The sequence below is a fragment of the Eurypyga helias genome, unplaced genomic scaffold (assembly GCF_000690775.1).
Source record: "Eurypyga helias isolate BGI_N326 unplaced genomic scaffold, ASM69077v1 scaffold2184, whole genome shotgun sequence".
Classification (NCBI taxonomy): Eukaryota; Metazoa; Chordata; class Aves; order Eurypygiformes; family Eurypygidae; genus Eurypyga; species Eurypyga helias.
Window position 1 is genome coordinate 138,434 of NW_010246674.1, and position 26,019 is coordinate 164,452.

General features: G+C 35.8%; 1 protein-coding gene across 1 annotated transcript in view; it reads right to left on the bottom strand.

The window, feature by feature from the left end:
• Positions 1-26,019, bottom strand: part of SGCZ (sarcoglycan, zeta) — a 207,735-nt gene that overhangs the window by 121,348 nt on the left and 60,368 nt on the right. Inside the window, exon 2 of the mRNA XM_010150471.1 lies at positions 1,001-1,102. Coding sequence (XP_010148773.1) covers positions 1,001-1,102 — 102 coding nt within the window. The remainder of the gene's footprint in view (positions 1-1,000; positions 1,103-26,019) is intronic.

Sequence of the window (26,019 nt, forward strand, 5' to 3'; positions counted from 1 at the left end):
CCTCAGTTTTACAGAAAAAGATGACAAAGAGACAAACTGTTGATCTTGCGTATATATTAACACCACAGTGAACTAATTAAGAAGAACGGGAAACTGTCATGATCTCATATGAATGCACTTGAGACTTTTTATATACACAGAAGACAAATTTCAACAGACCGAATTTTCCACAAAGGCATTTAGAGTAAAGGTACTTTTCATTCCTGTCAACTTTTGCAGTACACATATTAAAATTCTTTGCTGATGATTAAATGAAAACCATTATAAGATTCCTCTCTGATCATAGGTCATCATTTGCATGGTAAAAAGAACTTAAGAGCTCTCTGGTATTTCAAAATGATTTTTTTTCATTCATTGATGATGTTAACATAACCAGCACGACTGAATCAAAAAGAATGACTTAAAATGACCTACACTGAATTTCTGAATACATATTATCTTGATTTTCTTTATTCCTTTGTAACAACCTGCTGCTAGATGATGAAACAATTCCATTTAGGCAACATTAAAAATGGTTTGCTTTGAAAACTTAAAAGTCTAGATAAATTATGCAGCTTAGAAAAAGGAAGAAGCAAAAAAAAAAAAAAACCAACAACACCACACAACCGAACTTAAAGCATATACAAACCCATTTCTCTATTTCAGTGCATTTTGCACATAGCACCAATCTTGTTTTTCTGTAGTTCAGGTCAAATGAATAGTCAAAATGTTCCATTCCCAATGCTGAAATCATTTAAAGTATAAAATACACATGCTTTGAATCTCCTTTCTTTAGGAGAAGGCATTCCTTTAAAGAGGAAAGCAAGGTTTCAAAAAAAACCAAAAACATATTTGATATCATAATATATAATCATATTTGACATAAAGGAAGTTTTCACCATTAAAGTATTCTCAAAGAAAACCTCTACTGATTGCTAATTTAGGAGGTGTAAGAATTAATCTTTTAGACCAGCTGTAATTTAAGGGAAGGAAAAAAAAAAAAAAAAAGAAAAACACCTACCTTTCGGGAATGGATTTCTTTCACGTATAGTGGAAGTAGAAATTCAGATATTCCTTCAAGTCGTATTCCTTTTTTAGTGACTCTCAAATTTCCCATTCCATCCTACAATTAATAATATATATTTATATTCACTTTTGGAAATAGCCTTATCCAGAACAAGGTAAAAAGAACACAGTAGCTGGCCTAATATATAAAAATAATGAGTGTTGCCCCACTGTGCCCAGCTCTGCTGATGACCTTGAACAGGAGCTATATGGGGGATTTATAGGCAAAGCTTCACCTAGGATTGAGGTATTTAAACATGCTGCCTGATGGTGAACTGTATACGTTATTGCTTGGCTGGACCTAAAGCAAGGGTACAGACGTAGACCGTAGGTATTCCTTTACTGTAGAGGTGAAGCTAGATCTTCAGTTATAACTTCAAAATAAAAGAATTAGGTAATTATCTCTTAAAAAAACAACAAAAAAAAACCACCAACTATGTAACATTTAGTAAAGCAAACTATTTTTATGTAGTGAAATATTAGAAAAATATATCACTGGTATTTCTTGAATCAACTCTTTTTGCTTTTCACAGCAATGAAAAGACATAGGAAAATATCCTATAGGAAGAAAGAAAAAGGTTTTTTTATTAGAAATTGCTCATCTCAGCTAGAGCATGTTGCTGGTGAGAACAACTTCAAAATGCTGAGGGTTATTTTGGTCTGCTTCTTTTAATTTATCTGAATAGGAACAGGGGCATTGTAAAAGTCTGTATGAAACAAGCAAACCAAGTGATTCAATGATAGAGAAGTGGCATAATAAGGTTTAAGTTGTATTCTTACAGGAAGAACAATGAAAGCTGCTCGATACTTAAGAGACAGGATCATTTTTCATATTGGTAGAAATTCAAGACTTTTTATAACTGGATGCTTGTTACTATATACCTGACAAGATAATTCTTCACTGTACAGCCAGTGGAATTCAACTTGATCCACTTGAGTGCAAAATTAGCAAAATTAACCTAATTGCTGACTAAATGTTCTGAAGCTGTTGCTGACTCTAGTGTAGCAGAACAGCAAGAACTTGCATTTCTGCTCTGTTGGCTGAATTGGGAAACAAGTAACCTCTATTTGCTGGACAGTCATAGACAGCTGGATAAGAGTGTCCCCAGCTGCTATAGCTGAAGCTGGAAGATACTGATTTAAACAACATTATACTTCACTGAAGATAGTGTAGCCACTATTCCCTTTCTAAAACAAGTCATGAGGCCAATCTGGCAGATATCTGAGTGACACCACTGCAACCATATCTGAAGCAAGATTGTGAAAACGTTAATTATTTAAGACAACAAAAAGAATTACATTTTATACAATGTAATTCAGCTGATAACACTCCCCAAACAAAACAAAGATATAGTAATAGATGGCTTTCCACACTATGACTGATTTGCAATGAAGTTACTCTGTTGGGAAACATGCCTTCACGTTTCAGTTATAGGACTAGAAGCCCTGTATCCTATGATTACAAAACCAGAAACTGCCAGAGGCAGAAAATAAATATGACTCGTTTCCAAAGCAGAGAAAATATGGAATAACAAAAGCTACTGCTAAGGCTATCTATAATACAGAATATACTTGTTAAAGTACTATGACACCAAAAGAAATATGCAGACTGTGTATTAGTCCATCTAATGTATAGCAAAACTTATAGTTTATTACATAAAGCCAAGAACTGCCTTTTTGTTAGCAAAAGTAATATTTGCATTCAACCTGTGTGTTGTGGTTTAACCCCAGTAGGCAGCTCAGCCCAACACAGCAGCTCACTCATCCCCCCTGACATGGCATGATGGGGGGAGAGAATCAGAAGGACGAAAGTGAAAAAACCCATGGGCTTAGATATAGACAGTTTAACAGTTAAAGCAAAAGCTAAACTCGCAAGGAAAGCAAAACAAGGAATTCATTCCCCACTTCCCATCAGCAGGCAGGTGTTCAGCCATCCCCAGGAAAGGGAGGCTCCATTGCACAAAACGGTTACATTGGAAAGACTAACATCATCTTCCCCCAGCTTTATATGGTGAGCAGGACGTCATATGGTACGGGATATCCCTTTGGTGAGTTGGGGTCAGCTGTCCCAGCTGTGTCCTCTCCCAACTTTTGTGCACCCCCAGCCTACTCACTGGTGGGCTGAGAGGCAGAACAGGCCTTGACTCTGTGTCAGCCCCGCTCAGCAATAACTAAAACATCCCTGTGTTATCAACATTGTTTTCAGCACAAATCCAAAACACAGCCCCATACCAGTTACTGTGAAGAAAATTAACTCTATCCCAGACAAAAGCAGTACACTATAACAGCTGAATTATCAAATAATGCTTCTTTAACAAGTCATGTGATATTTTGAAATATTTTTCTTAAATCAAGTTTGAGATGCCTATGCAAATAATTTCACATATAAAACTTCAGACATTTGTAGGCTTTCTAAGAAAGAGTGCAATATGAGTCATGATGCCTATTTTTGAAAAGGAAATAAAACAAATCAATTAGACTTTACTTTTAATGTGTAATCTGCATTAATACCCATTAATTCTCAACTTCATCAACCCCATTTTTCTGTATGTGCTATAGAAGTAGCAAAAAATCATAATAGGAAAGAATAACCTCAGAAAAGACAGCAACCTTGCTACATTTCTGACAGTAAATGATTACTCAACAACAGTTAGGTACCGATTTATTGATTTGTATATGAATAAATTTTCTAACTAAAACGAAAAGTTCAGTATGTTATTTTATCTGCATCTGTGGAATATTTGTAACTGCCAGGCACATAATAAAATTCACAATAAAACTGGGGGGGGAGTAAAAAAAAAGTGAAAAAATATAAAGTCAAAATTCCAGAAAACTGGAAATGCTGAAATTAAATTTGTCCATGAAAATCCCATCTGTTACATCTTGCATGGGTATGTATAATTATATGTAATATTTACCCTCCTGAATCCCAGCTAATTCCACACAAGTTTGGCATTACTCTTAATTGGCAGCTACTCATTCCTTTGCTTTTGCGTCATTATTTTCTTTTTTCCCCCGCATTTACTGTACTCTTAGAACCCTGCTTTGAAGACAGTACTGTCAGTTTCCCTCATGTCTTCAGTTCTCATAAGTGTTTATTACTGAAGTTCTTCTCAAAAAATAATTACTTCTCTAAATGCTTTCGTTGTCTTTATATCGAGTGATACTGTTCTAATGTTACTGAAAAGGAACTGAAGCATAGAAATTAATTTGTTCACTAATTTTTGGTCCTTATTATACTTTCTGTTTATTTTGAGCAGTGTGAGAAACAAACTAACTATAGAGCCTACTGCATCCATATGGGCTTCCCCTTTTCTGAGTGACATTTCTAAGCCCCCATTCTTTAGCTCTTCAGCAGTGAGATTCCCACCCACCCAAGTCCAACAGTTTGAACATAGACAGACTCAGGACAGAAAGGAGCTCTCTAGTTTCAGTAAAATTGCATTATTCAATATGAGAAGACAGACATTACATTCTGGAACATAAGCCACAAATGGTGTTCTAAGACATAAAACTGAAATAGGGTGACTGTGGTCTTAACTGCTTGCTAAATACGATAATCCTCCAGAACGTAACTTCCTGCAGTGTAAAATGATTGATATGAAATAAGACTGAATAGTAAAATTAAAAATTAGTAACACATGTACTACGACATGCTTAATGAGGTTCTCTCCATTCAAAGAGTCACTGCCCAGTACATCTTCTTCATCAATAATTCCCCCTCCAATCTACACAGGGGTTGCAATAAGAAGAGTTTCTTGTTTCACTGAGTTAGAACTATGCTGTTATAGAGGAAAAAAATCAAGGGCTTTCAGAAGTAATATAGCCTGGTCTAAAAGTAAGCAGGATTGAAAATATTAATCAGAGGATGTTCCGATCTCCTTGGATCATTTAATGCACTTATGACCACGAAGATCAGTTTAAATCCGTGGCTCCCCCAGAAAGATGAACATTTTTATAAAGGAGTTTAACACAGAACCACAGAAGAATTCTGTCTTAAAACATACCTGCGTCTTCTTGTAGATATGATTTTAATGTAGTAGTATTAGTATAAGTCATTTTAGGCATCCCTTCTGCTAATCTTCCAAATAAACTGCCTAAATTATTTTATGCATTCCAGGCAATGAATAGATTATCATTCTGGTGTGATTTGATTTTATTCAAGTGCAAAAATACACCTGAATTAACTATTTTCACAATACATAAACGCTAAATTCACATACTGGGACTGGCTGGGACAGAGTTAGGTTTCTTCCTAGCAGCATGTGGGTGCTATGTTTTGGATTTGTAGCTGTAACAGTGATCATAACACACTGATGCTTTGGCTATTGCTGACATCTACTTGGCACTGCATCAAACTTTTCCCCCCCTCCCTCTGCCCACCAGCAAGTAGATTCAGGACAGGCTGGATATGGGAGGGGACATGGCCAAGACAGCTGACCCAAACTGACCCCAAACTGACCCAAACTGGCCAAAGGGATATTCCATACCTGTAACATTGTGCTCAGCAGTAAAAAGCGGTGGTATGGAAAGAAGTAGGAGGTAGAAGGGGGATTGTCTTTCAAAGTGGCCACTGTTTGGAAACCGACTGGACATCAGTCTATAGTAGGTGGTGAGTGCTTGTCTTTGCATCACTATTTCCTCTTTACGATTATTTAATATTTTTCATTATTCTCAGATTGTTATTCCATGTATAACTTTCCCTATTTCCTATGTAAGAAGATAGGACACACTAACAGTGACCCTGCCTCTGTTATTTTGTTCTTTTCCTTACACATGACACTACAAAGAAACAACACCCTCATCTTTACACCCATAAATATACCTAATTTACCAATATTATTAGGAAAAAAAATCATTATCAATATTTATGTCATTCTTAGATTACATTTTAGTTATGAACACCAGAAATTCAGACAGGCAGCTATTAAAACCTTAAAACAGGAAAACTAAACATTTATTTTACGCTGTTGCTTGGCTTATAACTGCAGCAATCTAGGAATAGGTTTGTTGAATATGAACACTACATTAAGGTCAATGAAACCCCAAACTACCCTTAATATAAATTTCTGATAAAGAGAGTGTAAGTTGAATCAGAGCATATTAAAAACCAAAAGTTATACGACTCAAACAACTAATGCTGATGTTCAGAACTTTTTTAAGCTTTGACCCGTATATAAATAGTCAGAGACTAATATTCTTTGGTATTCCTCGTAAATGGTATACTAGAAAGTCTGAAGTTAATTCATACTGCCTTTAAACAGAGAGAATCTGTTAAAAGATTAAGATATTTCTGACAATGTGCTGAAAATTCTAGAAGGGTGTACTACTTACAGTGTGTTTTATTTCTGCCAAATAAACTATTAAAGCAGCATATTTTGTGATAACTACAAATATCAAAGCATATAGTAAAACTATGAATACTTGTCAGCAAGCCAGGAGGCTGACTAAAACTACTATCTATTGCAACTAACCCTGTAGCACACATCCACTATATAATGAAGTGTGCTGTGTAGTGGTTTCTTTCCTCCCCACCCCATTTAAACACTAAGACATTCTAAGCATCAAGTACATATGGAATTCTATACGAATTGCTGATAAACAAGAGGCATGCAAGAAGGTTTGCAATCTGCACAATAGCCAGCTCCCTGTGCCATACATGAAAAGAACTGGGGACCTAGGGCAGGATTCACAGTACTGGCAGGGAAGACCTTTAAGCTTCAGAAATGGCAGGTTTAAAGCCTAGCTGCAGACTGTTTCCATTGAAAATAACATTTCTTCTGGAGGACAGTAAGTAAATCTTAAAACTCACACAGCTGGATGAAATAAAACCTCTTTGCATGACACTTGAAGCAACTCCATACCTTTAATATTACAAAAGCAAACCTATGGCAAGCACCGTTTGCGAAAGATGCGGAAGTGGAGAAAACACCTACAGTTGCTACTTAAGAGCTCAGAATTCAAAATCCTTGGTTTGGAGAGAAGTAGTAAGAGAGCGTGATACTGCAGTTGGGGAATGAAAACTCGCACTAAGGGAGTTGAAAAGACAGTTCTGCTAGATACTCTGATAATTTGTCATGCACTCACAGTGCAGGACATTATAAGGCAGCAAAGGCCCTGCTAATTAAAATACAAAAATTTAAATTGTAAGTACAGTGAAAAGTAAACTGAAGTGTTGGTTAATTTCAATGGACCAAAACATTTAATAAATAACAATTTATATTTCAGATTTGTATGGTGGTTTTCCTGTTTTCCTTAATAACAAAATACACTAAATATTTGATTTAGTACTTTACAGCAGGAACAACAAAGTAGTTGGTGGGCCAGGAAATCCATTATTATCAATAATATTCAAATTTTCAAAAATTCTGCTGTTAGATATGATATTCTGCTTGTTTTCTGACAATATATTTAAATCCAGAATCTGTCTCCAAAGGCTCACAGTCTGAAGAAGGAAGCATTGCACAAAACACGGAGGGGGTGGCGGGTGGGTGAAATTTATTTAAAAAAAAGTAGTGTTTACACGAAGGTTTAAACACAATGTTCTGTAAATTAATAATCATTCACTGCCTGTTGCCTTGGAGGCATCATAGCAGAGCCTAAACATGAAAAGGGATTTGGATGATGTAGTTGTAGTGCTATGAAAGAGCATCTGTAAGCATACTGAGATGCTATGCAAAAAGAAAAAACAAACAAACAAAAAAGGTAAGATATCAGAAGAAAGGTGGTTGAAGCAATGAAGCCGTGGGTGAATCATAGTGAAGATAGAAAAAGAATTCTGAATTTGGTATGATGGCACAAAAGGCAGATAATATAGAGGTACAGTGATGGGGATGATTAGGAAGATGAAAGACATTAGTGGCCACACTGTTGATAAAATGGAAGAGAGAAACAGAAGGTTGGGTGGAAAATTACAAGGGAAGTTATTTGTATTCTGTTCACACACACACAAAGCTGGATTTCATAAACAGAGTTGGAGCACAATTCCAGCTGGAGAAAAAATGGTACTTGGACATGTCTATGGTGGATGTGCAATTGAAATTAAAACTAGAGGCAGTTACAGTCCTGTATATGCAGGAAAAGGATCATGGTATCAGCAATGAAAACAGAATATATTTTCCTGGATTACCAGGAAAAATAACTGAATTTCAGTAGCCAAAAATAAAGGTAAAATGAAAGATATCCAGGAAAACACACTGGAATGCCAAAAATCTGGACTGATGGAAGCCTCTGCCTTCATCAATCTGCTGAAAATAAGAGCTGACACTGTGTAAATGACAGTCAGGAGTAGATACTGGGGAAAAGTTACAGAAGGAATGATTATAGTATAGTGCAGCAGACTAAGGGAAAAAAATAACCCATGGAAATTCTGTAATGACAATGAGATTTTAAGTGGAAAAGCTGTTACAAAGAAAAAGTCAGACTACTATCCAAACTAAATGAAATTGGAATACCCTGATATATTCTGTCCTTTAGACTTTTTTTGAACATGTGGAGCACAGCCCGCCTTCTTCAGTTATAAAATAATCTTGAAATTAGAATAGAAGTCTATACATGCATATATTAATAGAAAATACATATACCTATCCAAACCAGGCAATAAGAGCAAATGCATCTTTCTTGCTTAAAAGTTTGATTTTATTCCCTGGTCAGGATAGTTATGGTATTGTTCATTCATACGTAGGTGTGTCCTTTAATGTCAAGTGAAAAAGGCAGAATTCTATGTGATCTCTTTTCATAAACTATTGCAGATTAAGGTACAATCTTCATAGAATTTACGTATTTTGTATTACTGCGTTGGCTTCCCCACCCCCCGACACCCCCCAGTAAATTATAGTTTGTATGTTCTTAGAACAATTGATTAATTAGGAAAAATATATAACAACTGCAATTCTTATCCTCCCAAATACCCAACATTTCAGGAAAATACATAAAAATGACAAGATTTTTCAGACCCATTAAACAACAGCAATTCCTACAGAAGACCTAAGGCTTTCTCTTTTTGTTGAGAAGGATATGTAGGTAGACCCATAGTATAGATATTAACAATTTTATACCTAACACCTCTAACTTTTGGGTATGAAAGCAGTTCTTCTCTTTACGTGGATGAACGTTCTCTCTTCTATCATTTTATTCAATGTTCTATTTAAATAGAAATTATGTGATCCAGTTAATCTCTGGTCAGACTAACAAAAAATAATTTCTGTCCCAGTACAGCCTTTTACAATGTATATTTAATGAGTCAGAAAACACAGAACACTCCTTACCATTCCACACTTCACACAGGTGGAATGGAAGCATAAAACTGTCAGGGAATGCTAAAATTTTCTTCTCTGTAATCACCAGCAAAATTACTAAGTCAGAGATAGTGAAGGTTTTCTGGTCAATGTAGTCAGTTACAGGACACCAGGAAATGAGGAAAGATAACAAAAAAAGGCTGGAAACAGCAAACACAGATGAGATGATGATGTAAAGGTGGCCTGTCCCTCATCCAACAATAGACACCAAAAAGTGGTAAAACCAGAAGAATCATTTACTCATCATCTTTCTCTCTTTTCTTATCCTTAGATATGCTTAGAATCAGATACTTGTTATCAGAAAAGATCAATTTAAAGATTGGATTCCACAGATTAACTGGAAATGAGATACTCTTCCATGTGCTCATTGGAGTGTTTACACTGTATCTGAGTGTTGGGCCAACATGGTTTTTTTCCTCCTTAGCCTGAGACAACTATTGCACATGTTAGCATTGCTCTCTTCTCAGTAACAATCCAGTTTGTATAAACAATTAAAAAATTATCGGAAAAAAATGAAGTAATTTCCCACTGGTACCCTTAACACCAAGATTCTTCAGCCCAAGAGATCTTTTAGTAATCCCCGAAAATTCATGCTACTCCATCAGAAAAGACTAAGGACCATTTTAAGTCAAACCTTGCAAGTTAGTACTGTCATCTGAAAATCTGAGTCCTAGATTATAAATATTCCCCAATTTAGATTGCAGAATCCAAAGAAATAGGATTATTGAACAATGGCTGATTAAGAATAGCTAGGGAAGACACCTAAAAGTCTTAAGATATAATTTATCAGTTTTATGAGGCTTCATTCATCTCTGGACTGTTTATGATAACTAGTCAAAATGACCCAGAAGGTCCTTTCTTACCCTGTGGTTTCTTAATATTTTAAACTCCTGTATTAAGGCACATTTACCTTCCCAAATATTTAATTCCTATTTATTTAGTTACACTAAATAGTGTGACTCTTTATTTCCTGCAAACAATAACCTCATGAGCCCTACCACAGAGGTACTGAAGTACCTACCTACAGTTAAGCACACCCTTCAGTAACTCCCTGGATTGGCACTTATATTCAGAAAAGTGTGCTTTTCTTATAAGAAAACTAATATCATTAAGTAAGAGCTATTACACTGCTTCCTTGATCACACTGTAGCAAAAAGGATTAAAGGAGATCAATTTTCAGGACAGACTAAGGAACCCGTTACTGTTCAAAAATAGAATTGATTATTTTAATGTGAGGAAAACGTGTTGTGTCAAACGTGGTGGTAGCAGAATTTCACTTCGCAAAAAGTGTGACTCTCTAACACTGCAGTCTTTATAGTATCTAATTTTATATATGTTCCTTAGTATTCCACCACAAACCCTGCATGTTTTTCAAAACAGCTACCACACATCTTTCATTAACCTACCCCTTGCTCTACTGACACACTCTGTAAAATAAATGGAACTAAGAGTGAAGTAGCTTGCTGCAGAGATCCATCTCTCACTATCAGCGCAAGGGGAATGAAAGTGTAGGAAATGCCACGAAGTTGCTTGAAACCACTCCTCTTTTATCTAACAGCCTGCTCAGTAGAGCACTCATCTAACTGATAGCTTCAATCTATTTCTCTGCAGTTGGAAAGGATTAAAAGTCATAACCTCCACTTTTTTGTAGGAGTGTTATAACCATAATGATCAAGGGACCTACCTAATCTCCTTGCAGATAGCTCAGAATGGCAAGGAACTTTGAGAAGCTATCAGTTATGTTGGCAATGGCTGAAGTTCTGTAAAGGTGATAATTTCAAAACAAATTTGCTGAATCATTTTGAAGGATAGTGTGTTCTTCATGTATCACAAACCTCCTATAGTACAACTAAACTCCTGATCACTGAAGGACAATGAAAGCTGTATATATTTGTGAATTGACAGTTCAGTATCTCACTGACTTTTGTAACAGGGCAATTTAGGAGACTGACTGGAGAAGGAGATCTTAGAAATCACTGTTTACTACCACAGTTCAGACCTTTAAAAGCACAGCATCAGGGTCATCCCTGTTCTCTCAGTCTACACCTCTGAGGATGCAGCATGGCTACCTGCAGTTGTGTTCACACAGGATCTCTGGAGGGGAAGTCTTCGATCTAGGTTCTGTGCTCAAACCAGGGAACACAGTCCTACACACTAATAAAAGCAGAAAACAGGAATGTCTGGTAGAAGACCCATAAGAAAAGCAGTGAAGCACAGAAACCCGTAGGATCCAAAAGGATATCAAAGCATGCAAGGCATGAGGACCTCCACTGAAAAAGTAGTTGACCAGCTGAAAAGGAATGCAGGAGTACCAGCCGTGAAGGATGAGCTGGACACCCTCCAGAGAAGCAGCTGATGAGGAAAGCACTGAATGGTCCAATCCCCAACTGCAAATGAAGAACCCATCCCAGTGCTAACCAGAGAAGCTGTTTATCTGTTAGGACCAAGAACAATGAGTTTGACTAGATTTGAGACTCCCCAGCAATCTGATTATTACTTCATGCTACTTGTTTTTAGTTACAGTAATAATATAACAATTCAAGGAGAGAAGGAGATGGAAGAATTCAAATTCATCTTGTTGAGGAAGAACAGTAAGGGAGTATGGATGTACTCACTTCCGAGTTTCAGATCAAGAGGGAGAAAGAACTGCTAAATGACCGCAAAGGACAGTTATAAATTTGAAAAAAAAAAAAAAAACAACAACCAACCAAACAGGATTTTCCTTCCTGACCAGAAGGATCAAGTAGATGATGTATGTGTGAATAGTAAACCACAGCACAGATCTCAGTGATCGCATAGGTTACTGACTAACATCCTCTGTGAATGCATCAGGAGACAGGCTGAGAGGAAGCTCCTAAAATGCTTTCATGAAAAGAGTAATGAGAGGGTAGGGGCTGCTTCACATTTGTTTCTAATTTACAGAGAAGAAACAGATAAGAATGTGAAGATTAAGTGGTAATGTAGTTGAGGTTGGTCACAAAAGGACATAATTCTGGAGTTAGATTAGAAGGAAAATAACTCAAACTAAAAGCAATGTATTTCAAGAAGACAAACTTTAGTAAAAGGACTCTTAAAGAAGATTTCCTGGGAGACTTGCCTAAGGTGAAAAAGGAATTACAGTGAAATAGTAGCTCCTTAATGAACCAATTTACCCAAAGGAGAAGAGATACTTCTAATAGATCCTGAAAAATGTTGACTTTTGATGCCTTTTTTTTTTTTTAATTTATCCTTTAGTCATAAGGTCAACACAAATTAGTTCTCTGATTTAATTGGTGCAGCAGAATTAAGATTCTGCAGGGAAAAGATGAATGCATTTACAAATATTTGTATAAGCTAGGTATTTTCAAGGTAGCTGAGTAAAATGGACTTTGTCCTGAGGCACCCAAAATCTGCAAGCCATAAATGATTAGCTAAGATCTGTCTACAACAGTGACACAACTCAGAGCAGTAGAGTGTAGCAATCCCTCATTTCCCCACTTACTCCATGTTGGCTCAGACTGTGGGGCAGTTTTTCTGCATGTGAAGGGGATTCCTTTTGGATGAAATTAGATCAGAAGATCTGTTCAAAGTTCAGCAACAGTCTCTAAAAGGAACAGAAAGGTCCCAATCAATGTGTGATCTGCAGCACAAGCATGTTCCACAGCAAGTACCAAGTGCACATGCACCAACAGAATGCTCTCAAACCACAGACACCTCCTGGGTTCTGCATCTTGTGCCACTTAACAGGCTAAAGGTCTCAAGGTCAGTAATCAGCTCACACAGATACCCTCAGCTCCTAGCTAAGGGCATTCCTTTATTTTATACCAAGAGCTCCTATGGTTCAATATACTCTTTTTCCTTTAACTGCTGTATTCTTTTTCAGTTCTTTTCTGAATTGCCCCGCCTGTCTTTGTTTTGTTAAATTCATAATGATTCCCCTTTTCCATCCTTCCTTCCAATCAACTTCTTTGGTCTCACAGAAGATTCAATATATTGCAGTCAGTGCCAGATCATGGTCAAGGGCCTCAGCTATACCTCCTTGCATCTCTAAGTTCTGTCATCCCCAGGACTGTGCACTTTGGACTTCTGAAAGACATTGTTTGAAAACAGCATCCTTTGTGTTTGTTTATGCTCAGTAAAATACAGTAAATACGGGAAAAATATATTTTACAAAAAATAATGAGTATGAAGTCCAATTTATTCTACTCTGTGTTTTGATATTTCTTTAGATGTGTGGCTTAGATATATGCAGTGTTATAAAGTGGGCTTAAAAGAGCTTAAAATGCATTTTGTAAAGGACTTCAACAAAGATGAGTTGCCTGTCCAAACTCTGAACTCTGCATATCCTTTCTCATTTACACTGCCTCGTCCTCATACAAACAGACAACTGAGAGGGTGGAAGTCTTTACTTTCATGGTGACAGTTGATCATTTGCCTCTTCCACAAGATTTAAGACATCATTTCTCCATTCTAAGCCTCTGTCTAGCCAATACCCAAATTCAGAGTCAGGAAGCAGAAGGCACTACATGTTATATGTAGATGAACAAGAACAAAACTAAGACTTGCTTCCCTGAAAAAGGGCATGAAAACACACCTGCACGCCTGTCCTCTCCACTAAACGGATGAAAGGGTGGCAATTGCTGAAGTGACACTGAGAAGGCTACACCCCTGAAAGATGAGTTTGTAGGTTAGCCTTCTTTTAGTTATATTTGAGCAATATGTGCAACAGGCATAGTTGGTCCAGGGGACCAGATTAATCAGAGTAAATAAATATGCATGCCTACAGTCTAGCTTTTGGGTCCTTGATACAAATTGCCTTTTTCTACTGATTCATTCATATTACACCACATTAGTTTTTGCTGTGTGGTTCACAATTACACAGCCTATGAGCACAAAGTCTATGAGAGCCTGTAAAGGATGGATGAGAGCAAACTGTAAAGGTGAAACTAGAAAGGCAAATTGGTATTTATCTTTTAAAAAGAAAAACAGTTGCAGTAAAGATCAACTTACCTTGAACTCCTTCAAAAATATCGTGAGCTCTATACCAGAACATATAATCAAACAAGCTATTGGTTAGCAGATGGAAGATGCTCATGAGATCAATGAGATGCAAAGCAATGAAAAAGCCAGTATCAGGATTAAAATGAAACAATGGGCAATGCAAATATGCATTAAATAATCATTAAAAGTTTAACTACAGGGAAGGGTTAAACTTGATGATGTTCAGACTGGAGAAGAGAAGTTAAGGAGGCACACAATAAAAATCTTCAAGTATTAAAACTTTTTCTTCATGTCCATGAATAATTAAACAATAAACAGTGAATTTGAAATGAAGAAACTGAGAATCAGTTGGGTATTAGTAGAACATTTTGACTTTAAGAACTGGACCAGAAAGTTTTTGCATGGTTGTGCAATATGCATCAGTAAAGATTTTTAAGAACTTTTTGGACATATATGTCTCAAAAAATGATGTATCGTTTAAGCTGTGTTGCAGCAGAGGGTGAAACAGATGTCTTTTGGAAATATCTTCCTGTCATTCTGTCTATAATTATTTTTAGATTTACATGCAGAGACTATTAAACACAGTATGTGTCTTTGTCACAAGGTGTAGGACTGGATTTTTGCCTCATCTTTGTTGAAGTCCTTTACAAAATGCATTTTAAGCTCTTTTAAGCCCACTTTATAACACTGCAAATATCTAAGCCACACATCTAAAGAAATATCAAAGGACACAGTAAAATAGATTGGAATTTATACTCTCATTTTTTGCAGAATATATTTTTCCCATATTTACTGTATTTATTGTATTTTACTGAGGATAAACAAACTTAAAGAATGCTGTTTTCAAACAGTATCTTTCAGCAGTCCAAGTGCAGCATATCTGCCTATTTTCCCAGACACCTTTTAATAAAAAAAAAAAAAAGGAAGATTTTAAGGGTCAAAGAATGAAGTCTACCTGAATTTTCAGTGATTGCCCTTTTAGCTGTTGAAAGCATCATAATTTGTCCTAACATTGCCCTTGCATCCAAATAGAGTCGTTATATTTGAGATAAGTTGTCAATCTCAACATGTATTGCCAAGTTCATTAATCATCAAAATTTATGTTCACTTAGTTGGTTTAAGACCTAAGCAAGTGTTTTGTCTTGACTGTTTCAGGATTACGGTAAAATTACTGTCTTGCTCAACAGCAAACACTGACAAAGTTCTGTTGAAAAGCAGGAAAACAAAGTACCTGTTCCTAGTCTTAGTAACTAACATACTCCATGCCTGAGGGTTTTATTTGTGGCAGAAATACTAGAGTAACGGAACAAGTGTAATTTCTTACTATGCAGACAGTAAGGCAGTTTTGAGAATACCTACATAATGCGTTCTGCAATGCAATTAAACATGCAGTAAATAATTCATGTCAACACCTTCATCCATGCAGCCTCTCATATTCCTCATCACTCACAAAAGAAGGGTGAACAGGATCCTTGTTTAGATACAGGATGGAAGATAAAGGAAAGAATGTCCTGAAAACTGGGCTGACAACAGATCACAGACTGAAAGATGAGTTGGGATGTGGTGACTCTCCAAACAGTAGTGACAGGCTTTGACTGATGAATTCAGTTAAGCAGATGCAATACAGTCCATCAGAAAACACAGATTCAGGATAAGTGTCAGTTTCAGCAAGGAAACTGGGCTCTATGATTAAAAACAAAGTAGAAAAATATGCCTATGAGCACAGCACCTTAAAGAGATCAAAGTAAGAAAGCAGGAAAGATTTAAGGGAGGAGATTTTATGGGTAAACCACTCCTGCTAGCACAGACAAGACCTGCTGTAGCATCTGAAGAAGGAAAATAGCATAAGTATTTGTCTCTTCACCTTAAGAGACCAGTACCTTGTTCAATATGCTGAGGGGGACTTGGGAATGAAGAAAGAGAAGGCTGGGTTGGGCAGGGCAAGATGACAACTGGCTGATTTGACTCTGCATTTCTTGGAGAAAAATGTTTTGGAAATTTTATTTTTTGCATACCCTTTCTTCAGTGTGACCCACTGTATATTTCCTTTGACCTATCATCATCCTTCACTGGAGTCACACGCCTTGTAGTCACCGTGAAACAAACTCAGGGTTATAAAAGCAGGTCAGTCTAAATGTCACTATGGGGATTTCTAATTGTATTTTCTGTATTACACATACAGAGGTTTCCTGAAGATATGTAAAAAGGTATGCTAAGAAAATAAAAGATAGAGAGGAAGAAAAAGGAAAAAAAAAAAAAAAGCAATAAGGTAATTCCAAATCTTTAAAGTCTTAAATCTGTGATCTTCACTATCTGCAACATCAGGCCATCTTGTCCTACCGAACAAAAGAAACTTAAAAAAAAATATTTTACAGTGAAACTGGCACTTGTTGAAAATCTAGGTAAGTACTCTGTGTATAACAATTCACTAAATAAAAATACAAAATGGAGAGAAATGTATGTCAAGTCACTTCTGAATTGTCTAAAACTCAGTCTTTCATGCCTATTTTTCAAGACATATCATCTTAGGTGTATCTTAAATTAAAAGCAGCAGCACTCACAGGTATATTTTTTTCAAGGCTTGGTACCTGAGTTCTTCTACCTTAGTTCAAAGGAAAACTACTTGTTCAGTATAATGTGCACACACTTAACCAGAAAGGAAAGATCCTTAACAGCCTACATCCTCCATATCTTTGAAATGTTAACAAATATTCAATTGTTGGGGTTTTTTTCCTTTCATTCACCAGTGTCACGAAATTGCTGAATTTCCCAATAAGTAGCATTCTCTATGACCACCAGTAAGAGAGTGTCAGCTGAGATTTAATAGCCACATTTCGGTAATGTAATTTTGACTGTATTTTTAGTTGGGAAGAAAGATATTTTATGAGAAAACCAAAGACAATAATCAAATAAAAATACTAAAACAAGACACAGTTCACCATTAACTCCATCATGCATTTATGAACAGATCAAATGATAAGCTATTCCCAAACACAGATCATAAGCAGTAGTGGTATTTGATATCCTATGAAGTCAATTGGAATCCTTCTTTTGATTGTATTTATAGTTCAGAAGCTATTTGCATTGTATGCAGAGAATCAAAAATTTTGGTTTTAAGTAAAGATGAAACAATCCATCTGTAGGGACATGTAAGTTTTTTGACTGATGCATTTGCAATGCATATGAAAGTACACATGCATAATAGGTCATACACAATATGTTGATGGAAAAGGAAAAAAGAAAAGAAGGGGGTAAAAAAAAAAGTTACTTTTCATACAGCCACTCTCTTTTGGTAGCACTACTTCCAAATTAAGTGCATTTAGAGACAGTTTTCCAGGAAGGTTAAATAACTAGCATAAACACTTCCTCAAAATTAAGACAGTAGAAAGCAGGGGAAAAAAAATTATGTGAGTCATTTGCATACAAGTAACGTTCAGCGCTAATTACATGTTATGTGCTTTATATCAAAAATTTCATGTACAACTACAGCAAGTGATTCACTGTTTTCCAAAAGTAAAAAAGAACATAGTGCAAGTAAAGAAATCTAAAATCTCCACTACAGTCTTGTAAGCAGCATCGAGAATCTAATAGGCACTTCTAGTTCCTTCTGCTATCTTACTTCCCGTACCTGGTGTTTTGAAAAATAGCGCTAGCAGTTTGAATCTTCATCAGTGATAAAATACTCTCTTGTGCACTACTGAGACACAGTGAATACTGTGAGATTAATAATTAAAGTAGTAAAAATATTCCTATAGTATAAGTCTAACCTAAACTACAAGTTGTGATCTTTTAACTGAGGTCTAATTTAGATGGAAAGAGATCACTTATGTTTTTAAGACATTATTTAAACTCTAAATATTGAATTTTATTTCTAATCTAGCTCTATCTTATTTGTTTGAAAACCATATTGAAAATTGTATCCAAGTAAGGCATCTGGGAACTTGAGCCACATAATAAATGTAATTCCATATAAATCAGAACCAAGATGTTTATAACAAAAAAAAAAAAAAAAAAAATGCTGTTGGTGACATTACAACACTTCGGCTAACAGCCCAGATGTTCTAATAAAGACCGTGTCATGGACAAAAGAATGCTGGACAATTTGTGTACTACAATCATCTTCAAACAAGGTCCCAGTCTAACCTGTCTCTTCTGCCCTCAAATGCCTTCATAGTCAAAAAGCAGCATGATTGACTACTGCTAATACTGGAGGAACAACACGCATAAAACTGCACAATTACCAGTCAATCCATTAATATCTAAGAAAATTACTCATTTATTTATGCTTATACCTACATAAGGAGAATTTAATTAAGTGCTGATGTGGAATTTGTAGTATTTTCCTTGATGCTAAGTTTTTTCCAGTTTTTTTCTCAAACTTTATTTACATAAAAAGGATTATGTAAATAATCCCAGATCCCTTTCTGCAGGGCTGTTCTCCAACCACTCTTCACCCAAATTATACTTGCACTCAACATTCCTCTGTCCTAGGTGCAGGATCTGGCATTTGGTGGACTTGTTAAATTTCATCCCATTAATGGCTTCCTGATGTGCTGAACCATCTAGATCCCTCTATTAACGGAGGCATTAGCTGAGGAAAACCGTACTTAGTACATGTTCCATGCTTAGGCTTATAAAACAAACCTGAGTAGGCAAAACACTATCTAGACAAACCTCAGCAACAGTTTGGTTTTTTTTTTAAATCCCAGAAGAACAATGTTTCTTTAGTTTGCAAGCTAGATGTCCAGTTCAACCTCTTTATGAGCTGACTTTACCTGATATCAGATGGAAATTAATAACTGGCTGTATAAACCTGACGTTTTACTAACTAAATTAATTTAAGTCCATTCATAAACATGAGTTTCTACCTTTCTGCAATTACACATTCTCAAAACATATCAGGACGTAATAGTGTCATTAAATACAGGAATCTTTTTATAGTGGTATGAATGTTTATCAGGAGGCTTACTTGAATTCTAGTATGAACAATCTGTTTGATTATGTTCTTTTAACAGAAAACGTAAATGGAAGCCCAGACAGCACAAATTCAGTTATGGGTAGTCTACAATTGCATGCACTGAAAAATGAAGACATCCTTTGATGCAAAAGTCTGTGTCAGATGGTGGACACACACTGGGGTGCTAAAAATGTATTAAGATTATGCCATAGTCAGACACAGTGCAGCTGTCAATTAACAGCAAGAATTACTCGAACACAGGAAAGGGCACCAAGCTTTCAAAGACACCGTGTATAACAAGTGATCTGCTCGGTATGCGTATGTAGCATCTAAGCTCATATACACCCGAAAATCAGGTCTAGAAAGCAAGGAAACTTAGAAGTGTATCTTGGATTACAGGATGTGTTTTCATGCAGTATTGGCAGTTATATATATATTTCTTCAGTCAATTAAGAAAGCAATAGAAGCGCAGAATCCCTGCAGTTGAATGGCACCTCAGGGGTTTGCCTAGTCCGGGCAAACATCAGAGCAGCATCAGCAGCTTACTCGGGACACTGTCCAGCTGGGATTTGACTGCCTCCAAGGACGTTGGCTCCACAACCTCCTTGTCCAACATCTTTCAGTGCTTGATGAACCTTACGGGAAAACCAGGGATTTTAGGGAAAACCAGGGTTTTTAGGTGCGCTTCACAGAAGCTTAAAAGCTAAGGTGCTTTTAATATTAGAAAACCATTAAGAGCACAGAACATAGTCAAGGACTCAGGCTCAAACCTAGAATATACAGAAATAACATGAAGTGCACACAAAGAAATGGAGAATCTCCTAGTACCTACAGCGAGGGAATCTTGGGTCAGGTGAAGGCACTGAGATTTCTGCTACCGATTTTATTATTTTTAGTATTTCAGACATATACAATATAATTTTCAATAATTGAGTTTTAATATCCTAACCAAGTTGTTGTTTTACAATAAAGGTGAATAAATGTGACAAAGGATGAGATCTAGTTCTTGTCTTTTTTTTTCCCCCACCCTTAGTGAATATCAACCATGGAATGACAACCTAATCAATTTTGAAACTTATTTCAAATTTCATGTTGATATAATAGAAGCCCAAGAGTTATCATAATTCTCACACAGAAGACCATAAAGCACCTAAGTTCATTCCTTCAGCAACTGAGTTTTACTCAGTTACCCTTACACTGAGATTACCTGAAACTTTGAAGTTTTTCTCTAAGATAGGTATTGATTGTTGATGACATGACAACGAAAAATAGCCAAGTCATCATTTCTGTTGGTAATGTTTTCTACTGCCTCATGCACTCTTCTTTACTAAAAAGACCCATACAAAGATGGTACACTATTTCTTGACTGGTCTGATAAAAACTATATGCAGACTTAAAAGCATTCTAACCCTACATGCCTAAACTTACCTTTTCAAATGCACAGTTTGCAAACATTCAGAACTGTGTTAGTCCCTATCTTCAGCATAAACAACTTAGGTAATAATGAGGAAAGGAGGAGGAAAAATATGTTGTCAACCCCAAATTTGACAACCAAAGTAATCTATCTCCAAGCTCCTGATTTTCTATGTCATAAAGTGGTTTAAGAACTCAGCTATATCAAGAACTGAGACAGCTTTAGAAAGGCAAACCCAATTCACCACTTCCAGAATGTTTTTTCAGATTTTAATTGCATTTTGCATTAACTAGTCTCATAAGCATAACAGAGGCAGTCACAGAATGCCAAGTATTGGCAGTGTAATACAGCACCCACTCTAGGAAGACAAACGACATTAGCTCGTGTCCTACTTTACAAACAAGGTTTCTTGTTATCCAAGAATCCACAGTATATTTCAAGAAGGTATTTAGCAATTCTGTGATAAATGAATGCTTCCACTGAACCATATTAGAAGGAAAAAAATTCCAAATGAGAGAACAAAACACGTAGTGAACAAAAGCCTACATTAAAAGAAGCAGCAAACTACCAGAATCCTGACTGCTTTTTCCTTTGAATATCTAACATACTGTTTTACCACATTTCTCAAAAAAACAGGATGTTGTCTTATCTCTACAGACTATGAGACAAAATATATGCATTACCATTCTGAGATTAGATTCTGTGTTTACATGTGTAAGAAATTAGATCAAAGCAAGAGTAATAAAAAAGAACATTAATAGGTATACATTATACAAACTTTTTTTTTTTTCGGTTACACTATCATACAACTTCCAGCTTTAAATAACTAAAAATTGTTGGCAGGTCCATCTGTTTTATTATTCCCCTTGGCACAGGTTAAATTTATCACATAGGTCTGAAATAGATTATATGTTGTTTTATTAGATTAATTTAATTGTGTATTGGCATCAATATATGTCAAAATTAATGGCTTTTTAATAACAGTACATGCAAATGAGTAACTAGAAATACTGAGCAGGGGTGAAGCCATGGCTTTTTAAATGATTAATATGACATGGTTTTAAATATTATTATACACAAAACTGACAAACACACACACACACACAAAAAGTGAAACTAGCTTTGTCTCCCTTTCCTTTCATCCTGGGGAAAAAAAGGGGAACAGCAAAGTGCAGAAATAATATTTGCTGATACTTTATAAACTCTAAGTACTCTGCATAACCTCCACTGTTCTCAGAATACTTTCAGTGAAAATGAAACTTTTTTTTTTAAAGAGTGAATTCCATACGCTTGTGATACTATATCTACAAACATAAAACACACACAAAATCTTCATCCTAACTTTTTTTTTTTTTTTAACTTGGGGCACTATTTGCTAAATCTAGCTGCAAAGTAGGACACTAGAACATCATGTTCCCCTGTACATACCTAACTTTAAAATTCTTTAACTCATATTCTTTTTTCTTTTTAAAAATTAGTAAAAATATTTTTATATTGTTTTTAAAATACTTCATTAAAAAAAGGGTAAGTCCTTAAACCATTTCAATCAGAATTTAAAAAACCTAACCTGATTGCAAATTTATTGAGAAAAAAACATTTAGAGGAAAACAATGTTGACATATTTAGATACTTAGAACTGAGATTAAAAAGAGTTTTTACCAAACCTCTGCCAATGTTTAAAATGAGTAATATATATTTTACTGATCTACAAATATTTAATGTCATATATTCATGATATTTAGTTTCATCAACTGAAAAACAGTATTTCTCCATAGTCCTAATCAATGTGGTTATGAAATGGCTGATACAAAAATAAAACCAAAACAAACCAAAACCAAAACAAACCAATAAAACACCCACCACCAAAAAGATAAAACAATAGCTCCTTGGAGCCTAAACACTAGTATAAAAGATGGATTTTGATGCATTAAGTCTCCATTATTTAGCTCTGCTGCTAGTGCATGCCTCGTCAATCCAGTTGTTTCATTCCTGTAACTCTTTTCAATGTGCTGTAACTTAGGAGACCCATTGCTTGTTACTTGTTACTGCTCAGCAAACTGGGTTTTCATTCTTTATTCTTATTTATCAGTGACCTTGTTATAGATTAAACTTACTGAGTTTCAAACTCAATCCACTGGGTGGATTGACTGGCTATATTCGAGGCCTCTTACATGTAAGGGTCTCCATAAGGCTTTGTACTCCTGCATCTCATTATTATTTTTTTGAGATAAGCAATGGGTTTTTGGTTTTTATGTGGTTTGTTGTTGTGAAATAGCCTTTATTTCTACCTGTACCAGAAATGAGACTCATATTATGCTCCTTTCAAAAATAATCATTAAAACCCCCTACACGTTCCACAGCAGTTCTCTATTAACTCCATCATAACATTTTCTTCTATATTACTACATGAAAATTTTGCTAGAGGTAGATTATTTTTGATTGATGTTTAATAGCAGCTTAAAATATAGAGCTTTCTATAACAATTATATAACTTATAGAGCATTCTATAACAACATGAACTCTGAGCTATATTAAATTTACAAACTCCCTAGGAAAACACTTCAGTCACTTCATGCAGGCAGTAAGAGCACAAAATACTTTCAGTGTGACTAATAATACTTCTCAGTCATATATGCTTTAAAAAATGAACAGCCTGCATGTAAAATGTCACCACACTCCACAGAGTCATCAAGAGATTTCTGTACAGAAATGCATACGTGTGCAGACAATGACAAAACTTCTTTAGAAAAGGCTTTTGAAATCACTTCCTGCCATGGTCTCCTGTGGAACTTGAGGAAGTATGAACTGCAAGAACAAACCTCTAGTTGGGTAGAAAAAGTCTGGGCCACTAGATACACAGGGCAGTAGTGCAAGGCTTGCTCTACAGATGACAACCAGTTCCAAACAAAGTGCCCCAGGCATCAGTTAGGGAGTAGGATCCCCTGAGAAATTGCCCAGGGACAAGGCAGCAGAACAGAACTGGCAGATCTTTAAAGATGCTTTCCATAGAGCACAAGAGCACTTAATCCCCACGTGTAAGGAATTAGGAAAGGAAGGCATGAGACCGGCATGGATGACTTGAGACCTGTTGCTCTCTTCAGCCCTTGAGTAAAGGGCAAGAAGGAAATGAACAGGTGGCGGAAGCAGGGACAGGTACCCTGGAAAGCTACAGGGATGCTGCCCAGTATGTAGGGAAGACAGTTCACTGGTGTACCTGGAGAAGGCTTTGAAGAGCAGAAATGCTCTCACACACAAAAGACAGGTTTGAAGCAGCTTCTACCTTTTAGAAGGCTGACAGCACTGAAGTACCTATGTGATGAGACCCTGGAGTTTGATCTCTCATTTTTTCCATAATAATAAATCAAATGACGATACAATTTATTCTACTACGCCTTTTGATGTCCAGCTGTTAGAATTATGCGCTCTTAGCTCCAAAACAATACATTACTGCTGCCAGCTGCTATTTATCATTTCAGATGTTAAATTCTTCGTGGTATTAATTATTTATAGGGCAAAGCCAACCCAACTCTTAAAATGTAAAAAAAGAACATAAAGTCTCCTTTGATGGATATCTTTTGAAATGTAAAAATGTCATAAATCTCCAGTTGGGTATCTTTCCCGTCTAAACCCATCAAATTATATGAACTTCTCAGAAATGTTTTGTGCTGTTCAGTTTATGCCACTTATTCACTAGGTAATTCAATGTACTTTGCATCATGATTAGATATTTGCAATTTAAAGATAGCATCTTTTATGAACAACATTACAATCCTAATTTTGGAGTTCACTTTGCAGCAAATAGGAATAACCACCAACTGTGGTGAATAGCACACTATACTTGCAAGTACAGTCAAGAAAAAAACAAACAAACAAAACAACCAAAAAACCACCACAACAGGAACCCCCCACACACACCCCCAAAATATTTTCCATCAAGATGAAAAGGTGCCAAAATTCTTTTTGTAGATCTAGAAATGGCACTGCTTTAATTAAAAATGATTGGTTTCATAAACTATTTGATATTCCAAACCATGATAGACAGACTGTAAAAAATTAAAATCAGTCTGGCTGGTACATTAGGTCGGGTGGAAGGTTAAAGTTTAAATAATTCTAGAGGATGTACTCTTCTTTAAAGAAGCAGAAGTATAATAATCAGTAAAAGAAGTATATATATATCTATATCTAGTAATTAACATTTAGTTTTCGGAGTGATTATAATTTAGAATATCATATTTTTAAAACAAGAAATCCTAGAGAAAAAAGGAACCCAAATTTATTCAAAGACTATTAAAATTATTACATTACTCTATTTATATACCGTGTATATAATAACATCATACAACTGTAAGCATACATGATTATCTTTTTATAAAATTAACTTTTAAAAGGCCTTTTTTTCCTGGTTAGAAATAACTACAGAGTCAAAAATATGCAAACGGACTCTGAATCAGGGCTGAATAAATTCACCCAAGTATCTTGAAATCTAATGGTAGCACTGCATAATGTAACCCAGCAGGTTTCATGGGAAGCGGGAAACAAATTAGGAAGTAAATTGATCATAAGCTATCTTTTTAGGAAAATAATTTTATTTCAGAGATTTAGTTGGAGGCAGAAAAAGGAGTCTGGAACTCCACTTGTACAGTCATTACAACATGATGGCTGTAAATTCACGTAACAGGTCCGATTCTTCAGTGCTAGGCATTTTAAAGAGTCATGTTATGAAAAGCAGCTGCTTAAATTATGTCACTTAAGTGATGACAAAAACTATGTAAGGTGTTTGTAGCTACAATTTCAACTGAAGAATCAGCAGCTGGATTTGGAGAAATCTAATCCTTTGTACCTGAAGGTAAGGGATAATATTTTCCCAGACTAACACTACAGCTTTTTTTAACAGGTCCATGGTTATGAGAAAATTGAGGCAATAAAAAACAATTAAAGACAATAAAGGTTTTCACAATAAAGGATTTCAGCACAGTACTGAGAGCTCAGGGAATACAAATTGCTAATTGCTCAGTTATAAAGCAAAACTTTCCAGGTTGGAATAGTCAGTGCATATATAGAAGTTAGGTAGTTTTTTCCTTTTCAAAAGAATTCACACTAGCCTTGCATTAAGACCTCTGACAGCATTCACTTTCTTGAGGAGATGGAGAGTTTTCTCAGAGCCTTCAATAAATGAGGGAGTATATCTAAAGATCAAATAAGTGTCGCCCTTAATATGAGGGATAGATTGGTATTTTTAGGTATTTCAATTCAAACCTCATTTTGAGACCACTGCACATGTACGCAGTCCTGCCTTAAAGTTCTTTTCAGCTTACTGTTGAATTGGG